The sequence below is a fragment of the Zingiber officinale genome, chromosome 4B (genome assembly GCF_018446385.1).
Source record: "Zingiber officinale cultivar Zhangliang chromosome 4B, Zo_v1.1, whole genome shotgun sequence".
In the NCBI taxonomy this organism is placed as follows: Eukaryota; Viridiplantae; Streptophyta; class Magnoliopsida; order Zingiberales; family Zingiberaceae; genus Zingiber; species Zingiber officinale.
The window spans coordinates 83699235-83725715 of NC_055993.1; the positions used below are offsets into that span (position 1 = coordinate 83699235).

At 37.3% G+C, this 26481-nt stretch overlaps 1 protein-coding gene and 1 pseudogene across 3 annotated transcripts; both read left to right on the plus strand.

The window, feature by feature from the left end:
* The first annotated feature begins 5969 nt into the window (after window positions 1–5969).
* LOC121975334 (zinc finger CCCH domain-containing protein 59-like) lies at window positions 5970–21225 on the plus strand. Of its 3 annotated transcripts, none has more exons than XM_042526923.1 (10): window positions 5970–6154; window positions 6251–6524; window positions 6611–6740; window positions 6851–6970; window positions 7524–7641; window positions 8592–9019; window positions 9159–9459; window positions 10917–11013; window positions 11848–11990; window positions 20826–21225. In XM_042526923.1, exons 1-10 carry the CDS (start codon window positions 6074–6076, stop codon window positions 20952–20954), a joined length of 1821 nt encoding a protein of 606 aa, XP_042382857.1. In that variant the 5' UTR covers window positions 5970–6073; the 3' UTR covers window positions 20955–21225. The 3 variants fall into 3 exon arrangements, with proteins under 3 accessions (XP_042382857.1, XP_042382855.1, XP_042382854.1); XM_042526921.1 differs by lacking the exon at window positions 20826–21225 and adding an exon at window positions 13143–13544; XM_042526920.1 differs by lacking the exon at window positions 20826–21225 and adding an exon at window positions 13151–13544.
* LOC121975335 lies at window positions 15802–21225 on the plus strand (annotated as a pseudogene).
* Window positions 21226–26481: the final 5256 nt, after the last annotated feature.

Sequence of the window (26481 nt, forward strand, 5' to 3'; positions counted from 1 at the left end):
TATTGTTAGAAAAGAGAGGGAAACCATAATTAAATGTAAGAAGAAAAGGCTCTTCTCTTAGAAGGAGAAGTGAGAGTTGTCTTCTTCCTCTCTAATGAAGAGATGCTCTAGAATATTCTTTTCTTACTCACCAAGAAGGGATGTATCTAGACTTTTCTCTTAATTATGAAGAGAGTAAAAGAAAGGAGGAAGAAAAATATATTTTTCCTTCCTCCTCTCATGATGAATAAAAGGAGGAAATTAAAATGAGTTGGCATTTTTCCTCATTCACCTTCCTACTCCCTCCTCCTCCACCGTGACCTCTTCTTCACCATTTCCTCTTCTTGCCGAGACCAAGGAGCAAGGAAGCTTCCCCTCTCTAGGAAGGATCCTCAACAAAGGTTAAATCTCTAAGGAAAACAAGCGCAAGGAAGTGAGTATCCCCTCACTGCAGTACAAGTAGCTTCGGTTTAAAATGTTTTTCGAAACTCTAAAAATTTTCTTGCAAGAATGTGGTCAAGATAAAGAATAGGTAGTCACTTAGGGTTAATAAGTGACAAGAGATGCTTCATGTTGTAGAAAAAGAAAAAAAAAAGAAGAGAAATTTAGAGCCTTATTGCATGTTTCGGCCAAGGATGGAAGAGAGGACCTAGAATAAGTTTTCTTTGATCACATGCTTAATTTTTTCTACTCTATGATATATGAATTTCACATGTTGTTAGTTAAGTCTTCATTCTTCATGTTGTGAAAAAAAAAAAAAGACATACCTATCTATATGGTTCGGCCAAAATTGATTATAAGGCCTTAGGTCAAGAATTTTAAATAGAAACCATACTAGTTGTACCTCTTTGTGATGTATGAATTTTTACATGTTTATAACCAAGGTTTTTATGCTTCTTATGGAATAAAATGGTATGAAACCCTACTGATATGTTTGGCCAAATTGAAATAAATGGGTTAGGGTTAAAGTTTTGAACTCAAATATGCTTAGATCATGAAGTACAATACCTTGTATGCACTTAGATTAAATGAGCTTGTTATATGTTTAAGTTTTATGCTCCTTATGGAATAAAATGATATGAAACCCTACTGATATATTTCGGCCAAATGAAAATAAATGGGTTAGGGTTAGAGTTTTGAACTCAAATAAGCTTATTCATGAAGTATAGTGCCTTGTAGGTACTTGTACAATGCTCTATAGGTACTTAGATTAAATGTGCATGTTACATGTTTAAGTCTTATGCTTCTTATGGAATAAAAAGACATGAAACCCTACTGATATGTTTCGGCCAAATGAAAATAAATGGGTTAGGGTTAGAGTTTTGAACTCAAATAGGCTTATTCATGAAGTATAGTGCCTTGTAGGTACTTGTACAATGCTCTATAGGTACTTAGACTAAATGTGCATGTTACATGTTTAAGTCTTATGCTTCTTATGGAATAAAATGATATGAAACCCTACTGATATGTTTCGGCCAAATTGAAATAAATGGGGTAGGGTTAGAGTTTTGAACTCAAACATGCTCATTCATGAAGTATAATGCCTTGTATGTGCTTAGATCAAGTTTACATGTTATGTGGATAAGTTCTATGCTTCATATGGAACCAAATGATATAAGAACCCTACTGATATGTTTCGGCCAAATTGAAATAAATGGGTTAGGGTTAGAGTTTTGAACTCAAACATGCTTATTCATGAAGTATAATGCCTTGTATGTGCTTAGATCAAGTTTACATGTTATGTGGATAAGTTCTATGCTTCATATGAAACCAAATGATATAAGAACCCTACTGATATGTTTCGGCCAAATTGAGATAAATGGGTTAAGGTTAGAGTTTTGAACTCAAACATGCTTATTCATGAAGTATAATGCCTTGTATGTGCTTAGATCAAGTTTTCATGTTATGTGGATAAGTTCTATGCTTCATATGGAATGAAATGAGGTTGAAACCTACTGATATGGTTCGGCCAAGATGGATTAATTGGGTTAGGAAAGAGTTTAAACCTAACCAAACATGCTTATGCATTTTCATGATATGTAGACTTTGATATATAAGTAGATTAAGCTTTCATGCTTTATGATGTGATGAAAATATGCTTTACGATATGTTGCATTTCTATGTCTTATGATAAGATGTGCCATGTTTATGATATGATATGATAGACTTATGACATGATAGGCTATGGTCATGATATGATATGCTAGACTCATGATATGATATGATATGCCATGTTCATGATATGTTATGCTAAGTTCATGAGATGATATGCCAAGTTTGATGATAAGAAAATAACATGTTATACTTTATGTTATGATAAGAACATGTTATATAATGCATGTGTGAATGGCTTATGTAAGAAGAAAAGCCTAAAGAGTTGCTTCCCTTATGTTGGGACCAAGAGCATTCTTCATGTTATGGTAAAGAGTTGCTTCCCTTAAGTTGGGACCAAGAGCTCTCTTCATGATATGACAAGAATTATGACATGTATGATATGATGAGATATGATATGCATGATATTTTACTTTGTATGGCTTGTACCAAGGGTGGACTCCATAAGCGCCCCGGGGTCGACGGACTATGAACGGACCTCGTTAAGGGATGGGCTCCTCAGTACGCCCCTAGGTCGACGGATTATGAACGGACCTAGATCCCTAGTAGGTTCGGGGCTAGCTACCCTGTCCTAGGGATTGCGCGCATTTATGTTTACATGTGGTACAAGCCGGGACCCTTCTCATGATGATGATATGATATTCAAGTATGTATACTATATGTTTTGAAAGAAGCATGATGCATATGTGCATTCCATGATGCATATGTGCATTCCATCTACATGCACATATTTATGAAATTATGTTTATGCACCCTTATGAACAGGTATGATTTATGATACATGTTTACATGATATGATATGCTTCATGATATGCGCTTACAGAATGTGATATGAATCATGATATACACTCACATGCTATACTCTGATATGTTATGCTCCTTATGTGATATGATATATTATGTTATGTTTTCCCTCATGTTATGTTATTAGATGTTATGGTTTTTACATGATAAGATATGTTCTATGTTATGATTCTTCATGCTATGTTATGCTATGCTATGGTTTCTACATGTTATGTTATGTTATGTGTTTTTCGGATTTATGGGTAGGCAAGGATCTCACTAAGCCTTTGGCTTATAGCTACACGTTTTCCTTGTACTGCAGATAAAGGCAAGGAATGGATTGTTTAAGGGAGCAGAGCAGGAAAGACAATGAGGATGTGTGTGGAAGTGTTGGTGGATAGATCTATTTAAGTTTTTGAATTATCTAAGTTATGCATGTGAACAATGTTGGACCTATGCTTATGATAATGTTCAGCTAGTATGATATCCTACTCATGTTATGTTGGTACGTTTGACTTCACATGCCATGTTAAGAGAACTAGATGCATATGGTATATGTTATGATATGAAAAAAAACAATTAATTATATATGTCTTCCGCTGCCATGAATCCATATGCATTAGTATAATTGATGTCTATGTTTTAGTGACGTCCGTCCCTCTGGGGTGGCCTTAGTGCTACCTGGAAGGGCGGGCGTTACACTACGACATTCCAATGGTTTGTTCCTTTCTATTTTGGTCGTGAGCTACTGTTTATAATTTATAAGGTACTGATAACATCATCTTCTATATGTGACACCACATACTATGTTATCTACAATATAAATTAATTGAACAACTACAAATAAATTGACCAAATGTGATTCTTTATTCAACATAAATGTTTACAAAAGTTTAGGCTTTCAGTATACACTCCAACAATCTCCCACTTATACTAATAACTAAGCTGTCATATCTTCTACCATACATCTGATTCTCATTCCCTCCACATGCGGATCGAAATCTTTCGCCGGAAGGGCCTTAGTGAAAGGATCTGCCAGGTTATCCGCTGATACAATCTTGGCGATGACAACTTCTCCTCGCTTCACGATATCTCGTATCAGGTGGTACTTGCGCTCTATATGTTTACTTGCCTTATGAGCTCGTGGTTCCTTCGAGTTTGCAACTGCACCACTATTATCACAATAAATTGTGATGATTTTGGGCAAACCAGGAATCACATCTAAGTCCATTAGAAAGTTCCTGAGCCATACTACTTCTTTAGCTGCCTCAGAGGCTGCTACATACTCAGCTTCCATGGTTGAGTCCGAAACGCATTTCTGCTTAACACTCCTCCATGAAATGGCTCCACCTCCTAAAGTAAACACATAATTTGATGTAGACTTACTATTGTCCCTATCTGATTGGAAATCTGAATCCGTGTAACCCACAGGGAGCAAATCGTCTGCTTGGTAAACTAGCATATAATCTCTAGTCATTCTCAAGTACTTTAATATATGCTTTACCGCAGTCCAATGCCCTTGTCCAGGGTTACTCTGATATCTGCTGACCATGCCCACGGCAAAACAAATATCAGGTCTCGTACATAGCATTGCATACATAAGGCTTCCTACAGCCGAGGCATAAGGAACTGCTTTCATGTCTTCTATCTCCTTTGATGTCTTAGGTGACATCTCTTTAGATAGAGCTATTCCATGCCTAAAAGGTAAGCCCATCTATCATTAATACATGGAAGTCAAGACAAAGAAGGACACTCTATCTATCATTAATGCACAGAAGTCAAGACAAAGAAACCTTCCTCCGGTAATTAATATCATTAAATAAGGGCAGATGAACGATCACAAAGAAAGGTATAAAACTGTACGCCAGGTATGAGGAAAAAAAGATCATCATTTTCTTGATTATGGGCTAGTCAAACGGCTAGTCAGTTTTTCCAGTCGGCAGGAAAGCGGGCCGCTCGGACCGCCCATCCGGCGCAAGAAATGACACTACACAAGAGGAGAGAAAATAAAAGAGAACATTCCGTCTATCATTAATACACAGAAGTCAAGACAAAGAAGGACACTCTATCTATCATTAATGCACGGAAGTCAAGACAAAGAAAGACACTCTATCTATCATTAATGCACGAAAGTCAAGACAAAGAAACCTTCCTCCGATAATTAATATCATTAAATAAGGACAGACGAATGATCACAAAGAAAGGTATAAAACGATGCGCCAGGTATGAGAAAAAAAAGATCATCATTTTCTTGATTACTCATTCTTTCTTCCTGATTTTGACTTGAGCATCGGAGGACCAACGCTAGAGACCTCTTCCCTGATTTGATTTTGTTTTGCAGGATTGAAGTCTTCTTCCTGTCAATGGTCACCCCATCCTCGGTTTTCTAGCTTCCTTCATTCGGATAGGATCATTTTCAAAGATAAACACATAGAATGATGAAACCCACGTAAAGTGAAATGATAGGTAAATTTATATATCCTTGAACATTTGTTTAAAATTTTTCCTTAAGTTGGTAAGGTCCATCTAAATCAAGGGTCTACCATAGTGGACCATCCCCTTGTCCGTAAATTACGGACCAGAGGATCTGTCCTCGCGGCGGGCAGGATCTTCTGGTCCGCAATTTACGGATCAGGGGATGGTCCATTGTATGAGGACCATTGATTTGGATGGAGCCCACCTTTAAGTTGGTAAGGTCCATCTAAATCAAGGGTCTACCATAGTGGACCATTTCCTGGTCCGTAAGAGGATCTGTCCTCGCGGCGGGCCGGATCTTCTAGTCCGCAATTTATGGATCAGGGGATGGTCCATTGTATGAGGACCATTGATTTGGATGGAGCCCATCTTTAAGTTGGTAAGGTCCATCTAAATTAAGGGTCTACCATAGTGGACCATCCCCTGGTCCGTAAATTACGGACCAGAGGATCTGTCCTCGCGGCGGGCCGGATCTTCTAGTCCACAATTTGCGGATCAGGGGATGGTCTATTGTATGAGGATAATTAATTTAGATGAAATCCACCTCTAAATTGATAAGGTCCATCTAAATCAAGGGTCTATCATAATGGCCCATCCCTATGCGGAGGGAACTCGGTCGATACCGCACTCGGTTTCAGACAGTTCGATGCTGCACTGAGTGGCCCGAATGACATCCACGTGAGCTCGCTCCCCACCGTCTCCCGCCGCAGCTCTCCTCTCAACAATGGAGCCTCGGCGACCGCGGATCCTCCTCTGCGGCGACGTGCTCGGCCGCCTCAACCTCCTCTTCAAGCGCGTTCATTTGGTACCTTCCAGACTTTTCTGTCCCTCGCTCGTGAACTAGGGTTTTGTTTGAACCGTTTTGGGTAGAGCCCTAAATCTACCTCTCCCTTCGATGCAGTTTAGGAAGTCCATGGACCCCTTCGATGCCCTCCTCTGCGTTGGCCAGTTCTTCCCCGACTCCGACGATGGGATCGACGAAGTGGCCGACTACTTCGAGGGCCGCTCCGCCGTCTCTATCCCCACTTACTTCATCGGCGACTACGGCGTCGGTGCCATCCGCTTTCTGTCCGCCGCCTCGAAGCCACTCGCCGCTCGTGGATTTAAGACGGATGGATTGGAGGTCTGCCCCAATCTTTTCTGGCTGAAGGGGAGCGGCAAATTTTCCCTCCTTGGTCTGTGGAAACTGTCTTCTACTCAGTTTTTCAATTCATCGCTCTTGCGCTTCACAGGCTTGGGTTGACTTTCATGGCGGTTGCAGGGTTGTCGGTTGTGTATTTGTCTGGCAAGCAGCCTTCCGAGGATGATGGGAGAGGGCGATATAGTGAAGATGACGTAGGTGCATTGCGGGCTCTGGCAGAAGAAGATGGAATTGTTGATTTGTTTTTGACATATCCTTGAGAATCCATTAATTTTGTTGCGATTTAGCTGTAACGTTAATTTATTGTTCTATCTCATTGCTGCTACATGAGGGAACTTGGAATCCTTGATCAGCTATTACTAATGAATGGCCAAGTGGTGTTTCCACTGGAGCTGACACATCCAATGCTCCCTCGGAAGTTACTGACCTGTCAGGTACCGATCCTGTCATATCAGAGTTGGCCAAAGAAATTATGCCAAGGTAAATCATCTCTTACGTCTATATACTAACATCCAACTATTTGCTTTACTGTGATCTGCAATAAGTATCCTTCTCCAACTGATTCTAAGTTTAGCTGTAAAAGCAAAATTATATCACTTATCTGTGTCTACGGAATCCATAAACTTCATTCCTCTCCATTTCAGCTTGATTTGTGTGCAAATTAAAACGAGGCAGTGGATGAAACTATACATTCTTTCTCTGTACTTCGTTTAATGAGAATTGATAATTTTATTTCTTCTCTTTCTTTCTCACTCCTACTCCCATCCGATTAAAATTAACTACCTGATGATCAGTTAAAAGTTTTATTTGCCTTGATATCCCAAGAATAACTATATCCATGATAACTGAAACTATCGACCTCTACTATATGAATTGCATGCCATCACTAATTTCCAAGAACAATTACTATTTACTTTAACCTTATTTGCTTTATGCAACATGATTACAAAATACTTGATTTTCTGTTTGTAGGGTGTGGTATCTATTAAAAGAGTTAATTGTGATGATTCTTTTGCTCCTATTTCTTATCTAGGTATCACATCGCAGGCACTAAAGGTGTATTTTATGAGCGTGAACCCTACTCCAATGATAAGTCTGCACATTTTACACGTTTTTTGGGGCTAGCTTCTGTTGGTAACAAAAATAAACAGGTATTCTACTGCATAGTTCTTTGTGCCCATGGGACACCGATGGTGTTATTAATATATTCAATTTTTCCTAATTACAGAGTTTGTTTCTCTCCAGCATGCACATTTCTACTATGTGGATAATTTGATTTAGATTTATCCGTTTATGTAATGACACAAGGATTGCATAACAATTTGCTATACATGCTTAGGATGCATGGCCTTGTTCCATGCCAGATCGTGTTGCACCATTGTAGTTTTGATTCAATTATTTGAATCACTTTTTGATGGGAAATTAAATACTTGACTTGTGATATATTTGATTTACAATTAGTGTACCGTGTATATTTATACCCAAAGTAGCTTGTATATTCTAGGAGATCAGTTTGTTAAGCCCCTTATATATTTTATTTTCATTCAATTGTGCTATTTCATATACATAAACTAAGCTAAAATTTATTGTGTTTGAATTCTCCAACTGATAGAAATGTTATTTAGCATGTATATTTAATATTAATGTATGTAAAATGCTATTTAGCATGTATAGTTAATGCCAAAGTATGCTCTTTACTGCTTGTTCAGAATTTGTTTCTATGAAACTTATAAGTTTATATTTTCATATTTTTCAATGTTATCCTAACTATACTGTCCATGAGGACATGCTAAAGCTTTGGAGATCCATTTTCTTTCTTTTTTGACCTTGCTAGTTGAGAACTTGTTGAGTGTTCTTAATTGGAAACTTCTTCCACTCTATTGGCAGTCTACTATCTATACTTTTATATTGTTGATGGAAAATGTATGCATTATTGTGTTCTCGTCTCCTTCCTGAACAGATAAAGATATACAATAAATATGATCCATTATGTCCAGCATATGGTATTATTTCATAGCTTGTTTTTCACATTGCAAATTCTTGTATCCCATATGATTTGCATACTATGCATAACTTTTATTAATTTACTTATGATGGTCAGAAATTTATTCATGGAATAACTCCGATTCCGGCATCTATAATGTCACCTTCTGAGATAAGTGCTAGACCACCAAACATGACCATGTCACCATACATGCATGTAGAGCCTGCAAGCCATGCAAGTGAATCTTTGAAGAGACCTGATTATCCTGATTCACAATATTGGCGCTATGACACTTCACAAAAGAGGCAGAGAAAAGGAGGGAGCAATGGTGAAAAATTGTGCTTCAAATTCACTTCTAGTGGATCTTGTTCTCAAGGCATGACATGCAACTTTAGACATGATGAGGAATCTAGAGAGCATTATTTGAGAAATGTTTGTTTTGATTTTCTCAACAAGGGAAAGTGTGAACGTGGGCCTGACTGCAAGTTTGGTCATAGTCTTACTGAAGAAGGCGCTAGTGTCTCACAAAATATGCAACCCCATAGGTCAGTTGTTCACTTATCTTTATTTCTTTTGTTGTTTCATTTCACATTGCTTAGGAAATTCTTGTTTACTTTGTCATCCAAACCCTCCTTTGTCTAAATTATGCCTCAGGTATATAATTTTCTCTATGTTATGATTTAGTGGTCAAGGTGGGAGGGAGAGAACTTGTTGGTTCTGCTTATCAAGCCCAAACGTGGAAATGCATCTTGTATTAAGCATCAGAGAAAGTTACTATTGCGCACTCGCTAAGGGTCCTCTTGTTCCAAATCATGTACTTCTTGTGTCGATTGAGCACTGCCCTAATACGCTTACAATGCCTTCAGATACAGAGGCAGAGCTCGAAAAGTACAAGAGAACACTCTGTAAATATTTTAATAAGCAGGCTAAGGCTGTTGTCTTCTTTGAGTGGGTATCCCCACAGAGTCCTCATGCTAATCTTCAGGTAAGCGAAATCTTGTCTTGTAATAAAACACTTGAGTTCATATTTTTTGCGGTAGTGGTTTCCTTTATTCTGTTGCATCACAATAGAAGTATTCTATTTGGTTTATTGTAAACCAATATTTGTTTGTGGTTTGCAGTTTGTCTATGGTCAAGTTCTGGAACAGCTGCTGTATGACTAAACCTTTAAACAATTTCCGACACTTCATTGATTATGATAACAACAATTATTAATATGATGTATGGTAATCAATAAATGAACCATGTTAGCAGTTCATTGCTGAGATAGTTGTATGACTGCAGTTTTGCGATTACATTACATTAGGAAGAAACAATAGAGGTAGGTTCTATTTGGTGTCTGAATGAAGAAAAAGGGGAGAATTTAAGTGGAACATAGGGGAATCCAAATAACACAGTCTCTCTCTCCCTCTTTCTCCTTCATTTCAATAACTCACCAAAATAATGACTCTACCTTGCTAGTAATCCCTTATGAACTACTTTAGTTGCCTCACAACTATCTTAATTATTTAAACTGATGTTAAATCTCAAATGATGTAATAGTTGATAACAATACTATCTATCAATTAAGCCTTATTTGGGGAAACTGTTAGGACTTGATTAAAATGTGCTGCATTTTAGAAGTAATTTCCCTGTCTTCCTACTTTCCGTTTATGTACATGTAGGAATGCATTACATACCTTCACTTCACAGTTTAATAGTTCATCACGTAACATGAAATGAGGGACTCAAGCTAATAGTAATGTTATCTAGGATGTTTTCCTACCTTCTGTTTCTTCCTATTTTCATGATATTTTGTTAGATCCTATCTTAAATTGAAACATTAGATAGTGCAAATCAACACTTTCTTTTCTTTGATGTTTTTTTTGGTTTTCCTTTATTTTGTTATAGTTTTCTTGTATTAGCAATGTTGTTGCTCAGATAATACAAATCTAATTTAATGGGACCATTTAAAGACAAATGGAGCATAGCTTTTCTATGCTCTTGGTTGTTTTCTTTTTAGGAAAATAGCCGCGCACACACATTTTTTTCTAGGATTTCTCTGTATCTAAACTTGCTCTCACTTTTCAGCATTAGAACTTGACTCAGAAATGAGAAAACCATTGATTCTCATATGGAATTTGAAACAGATGCATACATATTTAGGAACTATAACGTCAACAGCAGCTGCATCTCAGCATGATATAGAATTCATCTATGTACACTCTCATCGATCGTCATGTTTTTATTAGTCAATGCCTCTTTCATGTAATAGTAATTTGGTAAAAAAAATTCTTCTTGACTATGTTTACAATGCAAGTTTCAGCTAAATTCTTAGCTAACCCATTCTAAACGGGATTTTTCCTTGTGAATAATAATTTTTGTATCTTTATGCTTTCTAATTAATGGTGATCCCTTTTTGAATTTTCCCCCAAGGTTTTGATTTTTTTTTTTCTTCATTAGGTCATTCCTATACCGTTGTCTCAAGCATCTAATGTCAAGCGAATATTTAAGTTAGCATCTAAGAAGTTGGGATTTGAATTTGAAGCGCTGAAGCTCGGTATGTTTAGCTATCAGAGTGTTTGATGCTTAATTGCATTTTAGTGTATGATTAAGTGTAGTTTTTTGTGGTTCCATAGATTTATTTAAAGTATGACATAATCTGTTAATAATATTTTTATATATTAATTTTCATTTATTTTTTTACCTTGATACTTAATTAGCATCGCAGGAGATTGATTTATCTGTACATGTACCTTTATTTGTCATTAGTTATGAGGCGAATCTGTTAAGCAATTGTGTAATGCTTGAGGAAACTCTTTAAGAGGACTAATACGTTGATGAGTTACAACTGTGTGTGAACATTAATTGTCATATCTACATATCCAAGGTTCAGAGTGTTTTTTTCTTCTACGTATTGATGATCTAGATGTCAATCTCTCTTTCCTACATAATAACAGTCTATTTGAACTTGCATCATTGGAATGAACTGAAGGAGCTACATCTTGTGTTTGATGGAATCAGTGATTCTTTGGCTATTAGTTGGAATAAATATTACAATAAGCACATGAAATGATTTATCGGGTTAAACCAATTTAGAAGCATGAGTAAAAATACTAACAAAAAATTATCCATTAGTACAATAAGCAAGTAAAGTATGAGCTAGTCTAATATATTGAATCTCAATAAGAATATCTTTGATCTAGAGTCCCGCAATAGTCCTCGGTCGTGAAAGTGGAATGAAATATCAAACCACAATAGTCTTCCCTTGGATGATTGTGTTTCTTCTGTAACATGAGCCACCAGTGTTGTTTGTGGACCTAATCTCTATCATTTCTGACAAAATTGTTGTCTTTTAACATCTATTTCAATTTTTTGTTTTTTGTTTTTGCAGACACTAGCTATTGTGAAGGTAGAAAACAGTTGAGATCCCAATTCCACAGCAATTCATGCATGTTCTATGTGGAACTCCCTGATTGTTCAACTCTGTTTCATGTTGTTGATGACAAGAAGTTTCCTGTTCAATTTGGACGTGAGGTAATTTGTACAATGTCACATTTACCTTATATTGGTTTTTCCCCTTGTCTTTCTTTAACAATAACATAACACATGTAGGGTTATAGGACTTTTTTTTGATAATCCACATGTTAGGGCCTTGGACTCAACTAATCTTGGAGGTGGGTGGCCTTGCTCTCGGTTGGCCCACCGAGTAAATCTGGAAGCACAAGCGGTTCTACACTCAACATCCAACTTACTAGATTTTTCATCCCATTGCAAGAAAATGCCCTACAGTGTGCCATAACTAGGATTCAAACAGTGGGTGTTTGAGAGTTTGTTGAATGCTTTTACCATTGCACCATGCCTCGGTGGGTGGGGTCATAGGACCTTATGTGGCAAAAGGCGATTCGCTCACCCTCAGCTCTCTCGCCAACTCGTCCCTAAGCCAACACGGAGGAAGTAATCACGGGTGACTACTAACCATTAGTGCAAGTGGCCATGACATGAGGGAAGGCATGCTCGGACGCGTTGAGTTTCGACCCCAAGACCTCATGTGACAACACCTTATGTCTTAACCACCGTACTGCCCCTAGAGGACAGGGGTCACAGGACCTTAGAACATTAAGTACAGGGGGTTCAAAAAGATGATATGTAAAAGTAGATAATAGTAGTAGTTGATCCGTTTAAGTTGGGTTTAGATACCCAATTTCCGATTATGCTTAATAATCGAGTTTAAGTTGAGACTCAATTAATAAGATTTTAGGTATCTGTTTATTATACCTATTGAGTACCTGCATCAATCCAAAATGAGTAATTAAGTAGCATTGATAGTGAATATTTGATTTGGCGCTTTAGATGCTCAAAATGTTTTGATTACTTAGTTTCTCATCATAGTCAATCGTGCACCATATTTGTACTAACTATTTGAGGTTGAAGACAAACATTTACCTCCATTGAGAATTCATGTTTATTGATTTATACAAAATTGGCTGACAATGGTCGTCTAGGCCTAACTCAATTCATAGCCTTTTTTTCATTCGGACTTGGAACTATCATTGACAGTGTTGTTTTCATGGCTCAGTTATTTTGCCAAATTATTATATTATGTATATTTTTCAATCAATTCTTCATAAGTTACCTAGAACCTGCGAGACTATAGTTTGTTATTGATGACGATTAGAGCTGGTAAAGTGTTGCAGGTGATGTCAGGCATGTTAAATATGGCAGATCGAGCTGATTGGAGAAATTGTAAGCTTAGCAGGCAAGAAGAAGAACAAATGGCAAGAGAATTCAAGGAGGGATTTGATGCTTTTGATCCTGTAGATTGATTTAGTAGAACCCTTCTTCTGGTAATTACTCGTTTAACCAAGATCTCCAACAAGGATTTCTGATACCTAGCCATCTTCAAAGTTCTTGTACAGAATTTTGAGATAGATATGACTTTCCCATTTTATTCACCATCATTTGGTTTTAGATGTCATTAGTTGTTGACTAAATGTTTGAGCCAAAATCGATTTATGTATTCCATCATCATTTAACACGGGCCTTGCAGTTTATCATAAAGTTAATTTAGTGGTGCCTATTATTGTTAAATTTTGATATTGAGTAGAATATTCATTATTCGAATCCTAATGTTCTTAAATTTTAAAACTATTTTTTTTTAGCATCTCTCGAGTTTGAATAAATAATATAATTTTTATTGTAAAAAAAGTGTTTTTTTACAGATTTTAATAACTAGGGCTGTGTAATCTATTGATTTAATTATACATTTGTCGAATTCCCTTTATGGGATAATAACTCTAAGAATCGTTTGGAGAGAGGAGATCCGCCGGAAACAGTCATTGCTAAATCTGTTCAATGTCGTATTGATCAAAGCCTCGGAAATGTCTATATTGCAACCTACAAAAGCTTGGAAGAGATCTTCAAGAGACGTGAAGTTCAACCTTAAAACTTTACATATCTTATCAACATCATTGTCATCTATATTGCAAGGCTCCTTTCCATAATCTAACCTAGAGTCGGTGATTTTCCTTTTGGAATCACTAGCTTCCAAAAATTTAACTTAGTCTGGAGCACAAAATCATCGACGTCCACATAATTATGCTGGTCATGTGGATGCCTAAACCAATCAGGGAGCTCTGGTGCATCAGTTAACTTCCGATAAAGACGGCAAGGTAATGAATTTCGTTGTCACACAGCAAATGAAGAAATCAAGAAAAACCGATCACATCGAGCCATCACACAGACATCTGAAATTCAAACCGAGCAATAAATTTTAGACAACTTTTCCTCAAATAGATCAAAAAAAAAATTGATATTTGTCTGATATTTTACACTGACCGGACCTGACATAAGAAATAAGTCCATTTGTATCACTTTTCGAATCATTCGGCAAGTTCACAAGTTACAAGTTTATAAATCAGATTTCACAACAATAAAATGAGAATCTGATAAAAGAAACAACTCAATGTTCAGAGCACAGATAAATTAAACCTTCACAATCTCGTCAAGCATTCCATAGCACTGTTCAGTCGGAGGACAAATGAAGCACAGCTGAATAGAGATGCATCGAATATTACCTTGAAGAGAAAAGTTGATCGGCACTAAGGGGGCGTTAAGGTAACGGATCTATCTTTTTTTTTTTAAGAGAAAAGTTGATGATTGAAGGATTAAGGTGCCCGAGCGGTGCCGGTCGGCGAGGGTAGACTTTATCATTCCGCCCGCCGACTTGCACCGAAACGCTTTGGCACCAGCACCGGCACCGGAGCATGGAAAATAGAGAGAGAAGAAAGAGAGAAAAGTACCTTGAAGGGCAGCGAACATGGCAGTTGAGCCAGCAGAGAGAGAAGACTCACGGTGGCAAAAAAAAGGTGGAACCGTCATCCTAGCGGCCCCTTGGCCCCAACCCCACAAGATTCCAGATGTAGTAAATCACGGTTAATGCTGGGAAGGATAGGTGACTGGGGGTCGAAGGAATTTTTGACGTAACATACCAGGATTTTATCCCCAAGTGTAACTGACGATCTTCGACCCCACAACTTCAGTGGTAAGTTGCAGGGACCGAGAGAGGAGAGATGGGCGGCAGCGGGTACGACAACAGATCGAGAGCCGATCGGAGAGAAATCACGTAAGGGAGGCGGAGAAAATTGAAATTATTATTTTTTAATAATCCAGTTTTCGAATTTGGGAGTTGATCGGGCCGATGACATAAATTGCTTGAGGAAGCTATCCAAGAGATCAGTCTGATTTAAATGGGAAATAGACGAATTTTTACATTATAGTTAAATTCTAAATCCTACAACTTTGAACTTTTAATCTTAAATTTTAGACAATATATATCAAAACATACTTTATCCACTCGATTAAAATTATTTAAATTTATCAAAATAATTTTAAATTAATCAAATCACTATAAAACTGTTGTAGAAGCAACTAAGTAACTACTATAATACTATAACAATATTGTATTAGGTGTTACAAATTATAACAATTAAATAATAACTTTTTTATATTGTAATAATTATTCATAGTTACTATAATAATATTAAAAATAAAGAATAACATTGTATCTACTACACGGTTTCTATATGTTATAATAATTATTAAGTAATTTCTACTCATTGTAATAGCTATTGATAATTTTTATACATGGTAGCAGCGACCAATGTTAAGATAAAAATATTATAGGGATAAATCCTTTCGATTTTTGACTAATTTTAAATTAACTAATTTGATTGAGCTTAGTTGGAGTAGGTTAACACTGATTGTTAATTCTGTTTTATTTTTTTATTTCTTGTATTTTTTAAAAAAGGAGTTAAATTTTGGGTTGGGGTATTTTTAGACCATAAACCATATCATATCATGCGTCTCCCACGTGCGAGGTATCGCTCCCGAACTCCGCCCTCCTCCGCCTCCGTCACGCGTTTGATCTCGTCGGAGGTGCTCTAATATCACCGGAGATGCGATCGATGGCTGGAAAGCGCTTGTGGTGGCTAGCTCGTACCTAGCCCTCTCTTCCTCTTTCTCTCATAGTGGCATTCCCTCTTACACCGTCTTCTTCTCTAGCCCTAGACGCCGGAACCTTGGTGTTCGTCTTGTACCCGCCGTCGACTACCTCTTTTCTCAACCTTGTCATCGCCTTCCGGAAGGGGAGGCACGAGGGTTTCCTTCGAGGTTGATTTTGACAGCAACATCTTCAAGGAGTGACATAACTACAGCAAGGCTTATTTTGGCCTAGGTAAATTCCTTTTTTTTTTTTTCCGGTGTTTACTTTTATGGGATTATTGATCCAAAGGGAAATTGCACTCCAACATGAAGTTTAGAGAGTTTTGAAGGTTGTTTATAATGTTTTTATGTGCTTATTTCAGCACATTTGGATTTGAGGTTGAGTCATCCTATTGTGTTTAATTGGTGAAGAAGTTCTTGAGACTGTACTGATCTAGGGAGGTACTGTTTGCTCTTGGTCACTACTATATAGTGTCTCTTGATCAACAGTAATTGAAAAAAGAGATGGATGAGGTGCTTGGCCTACTTAGTGGTAAATCAGAATGCTATTAATCACATGCAATAGCATGGTTGTGCTGCTGATGCCACAATAAATCTTAGGCAATGAGGAGGTAGAGTTGGCTCGAGTAATTGAGTTTGTCAAAATAAATTTTTTTGACCAAATGTTAACCTATTAAATCCTTTTTTTAATGATTCAATGAACTTTCAATCAATTTAATTTATTTTCATGGTGTTAATTTGCTTATTTCTAGGTAATTTCTTGGAGCCTCTACTTTTTCTATACTTCTCCATCAATCTAAATGAGATAGCTGACTTCTCAGAAAATATTAGATTGGCATTTACTTATACCGACCTAACTTGGGTGATCCATATCGATATGAACTGATTTTGATAACTGTGGCTTAGCTAATATGAATACTGTAATATGGAGCTGATGCCTTTATTTTTGTAATGAACAATTTCCATATTGCTATACCCTTATATGTGTATAACATTCTTTAAATCGTTTTGTCAAGATTTTTATTTAGACTTCCAAGTGTATCCTGAGTCATAACTATTTTTTCTGTAATAATTTTCTTCAGGAGCTTTCTAGAAAGTAAGAATTACTTACTAAAAAAATTCAATTAAAGTATCTACTAATTGTATTATGCAAGGATTGAACACCTTATGGCTTTGCTAAAGTAAAACTGGAATAGTAATAAATTGGTGATGTTATACTAACCTGAAAGCATTACTGAACATATGTCCATGTTCCTCAGCTCCATATTACTGAACATATGTCCATGCTCTGAACATTGAGTTGTTTCTTTTATCAGATTCTCATTTTATTGTTGTGAAATCTGATTTATAAACTTGTAACTTGTGAACTTGCCGAATGATTTGAAAAGTGATACAAATGGGCTTATTTCTTATATGTCAGGTCTGGTCAGTGTAAAATATCAGACAAATATCAGTTTTTTTTTGTCAATTTGAGGAGGAAAAGCTGTCTACAATTCGTTGCTCGGTTTGGATTTCAGATGTCTGTGTGATGGCTCGATGTGGTCGGTTTTTCTTGATTTCTTCATTTGCTGTGCGACAACGAAGTTCATTGCCTTGCAGTCTTTATCGGAACTTAACTGATTCACCAGAGCTCCCTGATTGGTTTAGGCATCCACATGACCAGCATAATTATGTGGACGCCGATGATTTTGTGCTCCAGACTAAGTTGGAATTTTTGGAAGCTAGTGATTCCAAAAGGAAAACCACCGACTCTAGGTTAGATTATGGAAAGGAGCCTTGCAATACAGACGATAATGATGTTGATAAGATATGTAAAGTTTTAAGGTTGAACTTCACGTCTTTTGAAGATCTCTTCCAAGCTTTTGTTGGTTGCAATGTAGAAATTTCTGAGGCTTTGATCAATATGATATTGAAGAGATTTAGCAATGACTGGTTTCCAGCCTTTGGCTTCTTTAGGTGGGCTGGTGCTCGAGCAAGTTTCACACACTCTTCTATTTCTTATGATATGATGGTTGACATTTTAGGGAAATCAAAACAATTTGATGTGATGTGGAGTTTGATCAATGAGATGGTTTGTCTTGGAGGCTTAGTGTCACTAACTACCATGACCAAGGTGATGAGAAGGCTTGCTGGATTTGGTAGGTGGGGTGATGCCATAAAGACTTTCAAAAGCATTGAGAGCTTTGGTGTTAGGAAAGATACCATTGCTATTAATGCACTATTAGATACCTTGTGTAAGGAGAAGAGTGTTAAGCATGCAAGAGATGCATTTTTGGAATTGAGGGATGAAGTACAACCTAATGCTAGTAGTTTTAATATTTTGATTCATGGATGGAGCAAAGCACGAAAAATAGAAGAGGCTATAAGAATGATTGAGGAAATGAGAGAATTTGGTTATACCCCTTGTGTGATTACATTCACTTCTCTGATTGAAGGTTATTGCTTGGAAAAGAACTTTAGAATGGCCAGTGCAATTCTTAACGAGATGCGTGGGCATGGGTGTCAACCCAATGTTGTCACATATACTATAATAATGCATTCTTTGGCTAAGGCCAAAGAAATTCAAGAAGCCTTGCTGGTATTTGAGATGATGAAGGATGATGGTTGTGCTCCAGATACCTCATTATATAATTCTTTGATTTTTTTGATGGGGAAGTCAGGGAAATTGCGAGATACACATCACATATTTGAGCAAATGTGCAAAAATGGCATCTTACCAGATGTGACCACATTCAATACCTTAATTTCAGCTTCCTGTGATTAGTCTGAGGCAGAGAATGCTCTAAAGCTAGTCTTCTCAATGCAAGAATTTGATTGCAAGCCTGACATCAAAACTTACACACCCTTATTGAAACTTTGTTGTAAATGGAAATGGGTGAGAGTCCTTTTGTATTTACTTGGGCACATGTTTAAGAAAGATATTATCCTTGACTTTAGTGCATATAATCTGTTGGTGCTTGGACTTTGCCGAAATGGCAAAATAGAGCAATCTTGTTTTTTTTTTGAGAAAATGGTCATGACGGGGTTCACACCTAAACAAAACACATACTGTATTCTAATCAAGGAACTGGAAAGAAAGAATATGGATAGAGTAAAGTTAAAGATACAACAATGCATGCTGCAGGCTGGGACAATGAAACTAGGTGGTTTTCAGCAATTGTATAAGCATCATAATGAATGAAGGCCAAGTGGTTGCTGATGGAAGTCAGCTTTGAGTAATCTCATTTGTGGTTTATGAGGTAATTGTTGTGATTTAAGCTTGTTCTTTTTCTAGTCTGGATTTATTGCTTTCTTCAGGGTGTTTTATTGATTTCTATTAGTCCCCATCGACTGCCCACGCCATCGGGAGGGAGTAAATCAGGTATTGAGCAGACCCCATGTGGGAGGGCATTTTTCACCGGCTTTGTCGGTATTCAACCCTTGCTCCATACTGCAAATCTGCCATATTGTTACCGGCTCAGCTACGCCTTGTGGGCATTTCAGTTCCAATTTAGTTATGTGGCGAATCTGTTATGCAATTGTGCAATGCTTGCTGAAACTCTTTAAGAGGACTAATACATTGATGAGTTACAACTGTGTGTGAACATTAATTGTCATATCTACATATCCAAGGTTCAGAGTGTTTTTGATTCTACGTATTGATGATCTAGATGTCAATCTCTCTTTCCTACATAATAACAGTCTGTTTGAACTTGCATCATTGGAATGAACTGAAGGAACATCTTGTGTTTGATGGAATCAGTGATTCTTTGGCTATTAGTTGGAATAAATATTACAATAAGCACATGAAATGATTTATCGGGTTAAACCAATTTAGAAGCATGAGTAAAAATACTAACAAAAAATTATCCATTAGTACAATAAGCAAGTAAAGTATGAGCTAGTCTAATAGATTGAATCCCAATAAGAATATCTCTGATCTAGAGTCCCGCAATAGTCCTCGGTCGTGAAAGTGGAATGAAATATCAAACCACAATAGTCCTCCCTTGGATGATTGTGTTTCTTCTGTAACATGAGCCACCAGTGTTGTTTGTGGACCTGATCTCTATCATTTCTGACAAGATTGTTGTCTCTTTTAACATCTATTTCAATTTTTTTTGTTTTTTTTTTGTTTTTGCAGACACTAGCTATTGTGAAGGTAGAAAACAGTTGAGATCCTAATTCCACAGCAATTCAGGTATGTTCTATGTGGAACTCCCTGATTCATGTTGTTGATGACAAGAAGTTTCCTGTTCAATTTGGACGTGAGGTAATTTGTACAATGTCACATTTACCTTGTATTGATTTTTCCCCTTGTCTTTGTTTAACAATAACATAACACATGTAGGGTCATAGGACTTTTTTTTTGATAATCCACGAGTCAGGGCCTTGGACTCAACTAATCCTGGAGGTGGGTGTCCTTCCTCTTGGTTCGCCCACCCGGTAAATCCGGAAGCACAAGCAGTTCTACGCTCAACATCCAACTTACTAGATTTTTCATCCCATTGCAGGAAAATGCCCTACAGTGCCGTAGTTAGGATTCGAACCATGGGTGTTTGAGAGTCTGTTGAATGCTTTTACTGTTACACCATAGTGAATATTTGATTTGGTGGTTTAGATGCTCAAAATGTTTTGATTACTTAGTTGGTCATCATTGTCGATCGTGCACCATATTTGTCTTATCTATTTGAGATTGAACACAAACTTGTACCTCCATCGAGAATTCATGATTTGTGATTTATACAATATTGGCTGTCGTTTTCATGGCTCAGTTATTTTGCCAAATTATTATATTATGTATGTTTTTCAATCAATTCTTCATAATTTACCTAGAAACTGCGAGACTATAGTTTGTTATTGATGACGATAAGAGCTGGTAAAGTGTTGCAGGTGATGGCAGGCATGTTAAATATGGCAGATCGAGCTGATTGGAGAAATTGTAAGCTTAGCAGGCAAGAAGAAGAACAAATGGCAAGAGAATTCAAGGAGGGATTTGATGCTTTTGATCCTGTAGATTGATTTAGAAGAACCCTTCGTCTGGTAATTACTCATTTAACCAAGATCTCCAACAAGGATTTCTGATACCTAGTCATCTTCAAAGTTCTTGCACAGAATTTTGAGATAAATATGACTTTCCCATTTTATTCACCATCATTTGGTTTTAGATGTCATTGGTTGGTTGTTGTGACTAAATGTTTGAGCCAAAGTCGATTTATGTATTCCATCATCATTTAACACGGGCCGTGCAGTTTATCATAAAGTTAAATTAGTGGTGCCTATTATTGTTAAATTTTGATATTGAGTAGAGTATTCATTATTCGAATCCTAATGTTCTTAAATTTTAAAACTAATTTTTTTTAACATCTCTCGAGTTTCAATAAATAATATATTTTTTATTGTAAAAAATGTGATATTTTTTTTTAAACAGATTTTAATAACTAGGGCTGTGTAATCTATCGATCCATTTATACATTTGTCGAATTTCTTTTATGGGATAATAACTCTAAGAATTGTTTGGATGACTTTCTTAAGCAATTTATTCCGTCGGCCCGATCAACATCCAAATTCGAATATTGAATTATAAAAAAAATTAATTTCAATTTTTTCTGTCTCCCTTGCTTGATTTCTCTCCGATCGGCTCTTGATTTGTTGTCGCACCTGTTGTCGGCTGTCGCCCATCTCTCTACTCTCTGTGTGATATCATGAGCCTTCTCTTCGAATCTCGGTCCCGCTGCCCATTACATGCTGGCTCAACTGTCACGTTCGCTGTGCTTCACGGTACGTTTCTCTCTTTCTTCTCTCTCTATTTTCCATGCGAGTCGCTGCTCCGATGTCGGTGCCGAAGCATTTTGGTGCAAGTCGGCGGGCAGAACGATAAGGTCCACCCTCATTGACTGGCACCTCTCGGGCATCTTAATCCTTCAACCATCGACTTTTTTCTTCAAGATAATATTTGATGCATCACTATTCACTTGTTCTTCATTTGTCCTCCGACTGAACAGGGCATGGAATGCTTGACGAGATTGTGAAGGTTTAGTTTATCTGTGCTCTAAACATTGAGTTGTTTCTTTTATCAGATTCTCATTTTATTGTTGTGAAATCTGATTTATAAACTTGTAACTTGTGAACTTGCTGAATGATTCGAAAAGTGATACAAATGGGTTTATTTCTTATATGTCAAGTCTGGTCAGTGTAAAATATCAGACAAATATCTATTTTTTTTTGTCTGTTTGAGGAGGAAAAGCTGTCTATAATTCGTTGCTCGGTTTGGATTTCAGATGTCTGTGTGATGGCTCGATGTGGTCGGTTTTTCTTTATTTTTTCATTTACTGTGCGACAACGAATTTCATTGCCTTGCAGTCTTTATCGGAACTTAATTGATTCACCAGAGCTCCCTGATTGGTTTAGGCATCCACATGACTGTTAGGGTCAATATGTAGCTAGAGGAGGGGGGGGGGGGGGGGGAATAGCTCATCGCGCTCATCGTTACTTGTTTCTTGGTGATGATACGCAGCGGAAAGGACAAGAAACACAAATACTACGCTAACACTAGGATTTACTTGGTATCCACCTCAAGAAGAGATGACTAATCCAAGGATCCTCACACGACACACACTCCACTAGTAAAAACACACCTTTACGGTAACTATCGAAGGCGGAGAAGCCCTAAACCCTAAACCCTAAATCCTAAACCCTAAACACTTTGCTCCAAGAAGTTTCAAGAACTGGCGGTGAGCTCTGGAAATGTCGCAGTGAAGTGTCGAGAAGGATCGGGCGAAGTAGTGCTGAAGAAAATGCTCGCAACAACTATATTCAGCGCCAACGGTCGGATGCTAATCGATTGAATTACTCTCAATCGATTGGGGAAACTTTGGATCGATCGGTTGATCGATCTAGAGCACCTTTGTGCTCTTGGAAATTGCTTGAATCGATTGCCCAATTGATTCAACATGTCTCGAGTGATTTCCAAGGCTATCGTGCGATTTTCCAGCCTCCCAATCGATTGCCCGATCGATTGGATGTTTCAATCGATCAACTGATCGATACAGAAGCTCACTGTTCGCTCAGAAACTCTCCCAATCGATTGGGGAAGTGTTGATCGATTACCCAATCGATCCAGACCTTTTCTGTACAAAATCGCGACAACCAATTGATTGAACCCCCAATCGATTGGCCAATCGATTTGCAAGCAGAAAACTATGTAGATCTCGAAATTAACTTCGTTTCGCATCCGAGATCACCTCATTCCGATATCCGAGTCAAAAGTTATGGTCTTCGGAAGTTTACTACGTCCGAACTTTCTAATTCCATGCCAACTCCTTATTAGACTTACGGTCGCTAAGAGTTTGGTCAACTTTTGATCCATCTGGACTTTTTCTTTGCCAAATTCTCGTTAGACTTCTGACCACTAAGTGCGGTCCTCCTTGACCCACTTAGATATACCATCTCGTGCCAAGTGTTCGGTCCTCTTTGACTCACTTGGACTTTCTTCCACCAGATGTCCGATCACCCTTAACCCATCTGGATTTTCTTGTGCCAAGTATCCGGTCAATCCTTTGACCTACTTGGACTTCTCAATACCAGGTGTCCGGTCAACTTTTGACCCATCTGGATTTCCACGTGCATGGCTTCACTCACCAGGTCTTTCAATCTGCCTGGCTTCACTCACCAGGACCTTCACCTAACTTCACTCACTAGGATTTTCATATTGCCTAGCTTCACCCACTAGGTCTTTCACATGACTTCACTCACCAGGATTTTCATACTACCTGACTTCACTAACCAAGACTTCTCCTCCGCCTAGCTTCACTCAATAAGTCTTTCACCTGGCTTCACTCACTAGGATTTTCCTTCTGCCTGGCTTCACTCACCAGGACTTCTCCTTTGCCTAGCTTTACTCACTAGGTCTTCTCCTCTGCCTAGCTTCACACACAAGGTCTTTCACCTGGATTCACTCACCAGGATCTCTCAACTGTCTGACTTTACTCACCAGGACTTCCCATCTGTCTGGGTTCACTCACCAGGACTTCCCAGTCGAGTATCCGTTCAACCTTGACCTACGTGACTATTCTTCACACCTAACTGGTCAACCTTGACCAGAGGAGAATTGTACCAACAATCTCCCCAAATGAACGATTGCACCTGCAATCTTCATGTATTGTGAAACATCGAAACCCAAACATTAAGACTCAAGATTGAGCCATCTCAAGCGTAGTCAACCAGGTCAACCTTGACCTAGGGAATATTGCACCAACAATCTCCCCCTTTTTGATGTTTGACAATACCTTTAAGTTATACTAATCCCATAGCCTCAACTTCCTTTCCTATCAAAGTATGAATGAGGGTTTCCTTCATTCTCCCACATTCCTAGAGGGCAAACTTCCTTTTTAGGTAATGAAGGTCTAACTTAACCCTACATTCTTCCCCTATTGACACACATCAAAAATAACTCTCCCCCTGAAGAGTTACTCACCGTTGTTCACAACTTCACTCGTTGTTCACAATACCATAATGAATATCTCATACCCTTCATTATCTTCAACGCTCACCCTTGAGCGTCAACCAATCCAACAATGAAGGTCCCATATCCTTCAGTACTGTATTAAATGATCACCCTGGAGCATTATTCCACATTATGATGCTCATCCTAGAGCATCCACAACCCCTCAATGAAGATATTCACTCTCTATCATTTTTCAACGCTCAACCTTAAGCATTATTTTTCTAAACGAAGGTTTAACCACCTTCAATGGTTTTAGAAAATAAGTTTCATGTCTTTAAAAAGTAACTCCCCATAAAGACATGCTTCAAACTTATGTTATTACATCAACAATGACTTGGAATCTCCAAATATTTAGGAAACCTAAATTTAGAAGTTTTGAGGTTCAAAAATTCAATAATAAAACTAAACCTCAACCTAAACTTTTACTTAGTCTTCTTTAACCAATCCCTCCTTGTTGTCATCATGAAAACTCCCCTTAAATGTATACAAATAAGTTTTGAGGGGTTAGGAATGATTACCTAGGCTAAAATGGTCTAAAATGCTGAAATTTAACTTTCCCAGCCGAAATCAGAACTTCAATCGATTAAGGTGGGGTCTCAATCGATTGAACCGGATTCAATCGATCACTGGATTGATTCAGGCTGTGTGGATGATCGGAGGATCGATCCAGCGAGCTTTTGCTCGCGACAACATGCCTTCTCAATCAATCACCCGATCGATTGAGGCACTCCAATCGATCGGGTGATCGATTGGAGCACTGAATATCTGAAATTCAATTCAGTGAATTTCAGAAACTCCCTAAAAATTCTACAAAATTCTAAAAATTATTAAAATTCGTGTAGACATTACTTAGGGTATACACTATCAAGGAAAAATAGTTTTCTATGAAAATACTTCCTATTTTCAAAGATTGACATAAACTTGAAAACTTGTAAAAACTTGAGTGTTTTCTTCAAGTTTGTGCCTAACTTTTCAATGATGATTACTACCAAAAGATAGTCTTCATCAAGATTTTCCAAAAGCATTTTAAAATGATTTTCAAAACCAATATCCAACCATGTTCTTTGAGTTCAATGCACACGACTTGTACATTAGCTTTCCCAATGATTGGAAAACACATAACTATGTGTTTTGATGAACCTAAAACTCAAAATAATGCACAAAATCAACATCTTGAGTTTTGTTCATCATCCTAACATCTCACTTGTATATAATGTACACTAAAATACATACAAGTCACCTTATAGGTCTTTGTGAGATGTAAAGTTTGGTTTTGCCCTAAACAAGAGATCATACAAATCTATCTAGGCATTTTAGATTATGAACATCCACCTAGGATGTTACTTGTTAGTAAATGTCATTATCCTTAATTGCAAGGAATTAAAAATAATGCATGATGAGTTATGACATACATCAAAATAAATAATTTTCAAAAGAAAAATTTACTATAACTACATGATGTATGTATGACATGACATGATATTTTTATGTTTTTCATAATAAGACATGAATGTAAAAATGATGTCATGACATGTGATGAGCAAACAAAGCATGACAATTAACTTAAATAAACTACTTAGATTTTCTATCTAAGTATCCTTAAATCCTTAGCTAAACCTAAGAATAATTTTAGATTGCTCATATCTTCTTAAGAAAATGCCCAAGCCCAACTTTGGCATTTCTTTTACTCTTAATTTATTATGCCAATTAAAATTACACATAATTCCTCAAGGTTTGGCACACTTTACTCTTTCAAAGAGTAATCAATTTTTTAAATTAAGGCCTAGCTTGCCCTTAACATTCTAAGAAAACACCAAAACCCAACTTGGTATTTCTTACACCTCTCCCAATTTTGCCAATTTAAATTGGATTTCAATTTCTCAAGTTTTGGCACTTTTTACTCTTCCAAAGAGTAAACAAATTTATAAAAAGGCTTAAATTTGCCCTTAATTCCTTAAGTTAATTCCAAAATCTCAACTTGGCATTTCTTGTGCTCTTTTTATTTGTGCCAATCAAAATTAAATTAAATTCCTCAAAGCTTGG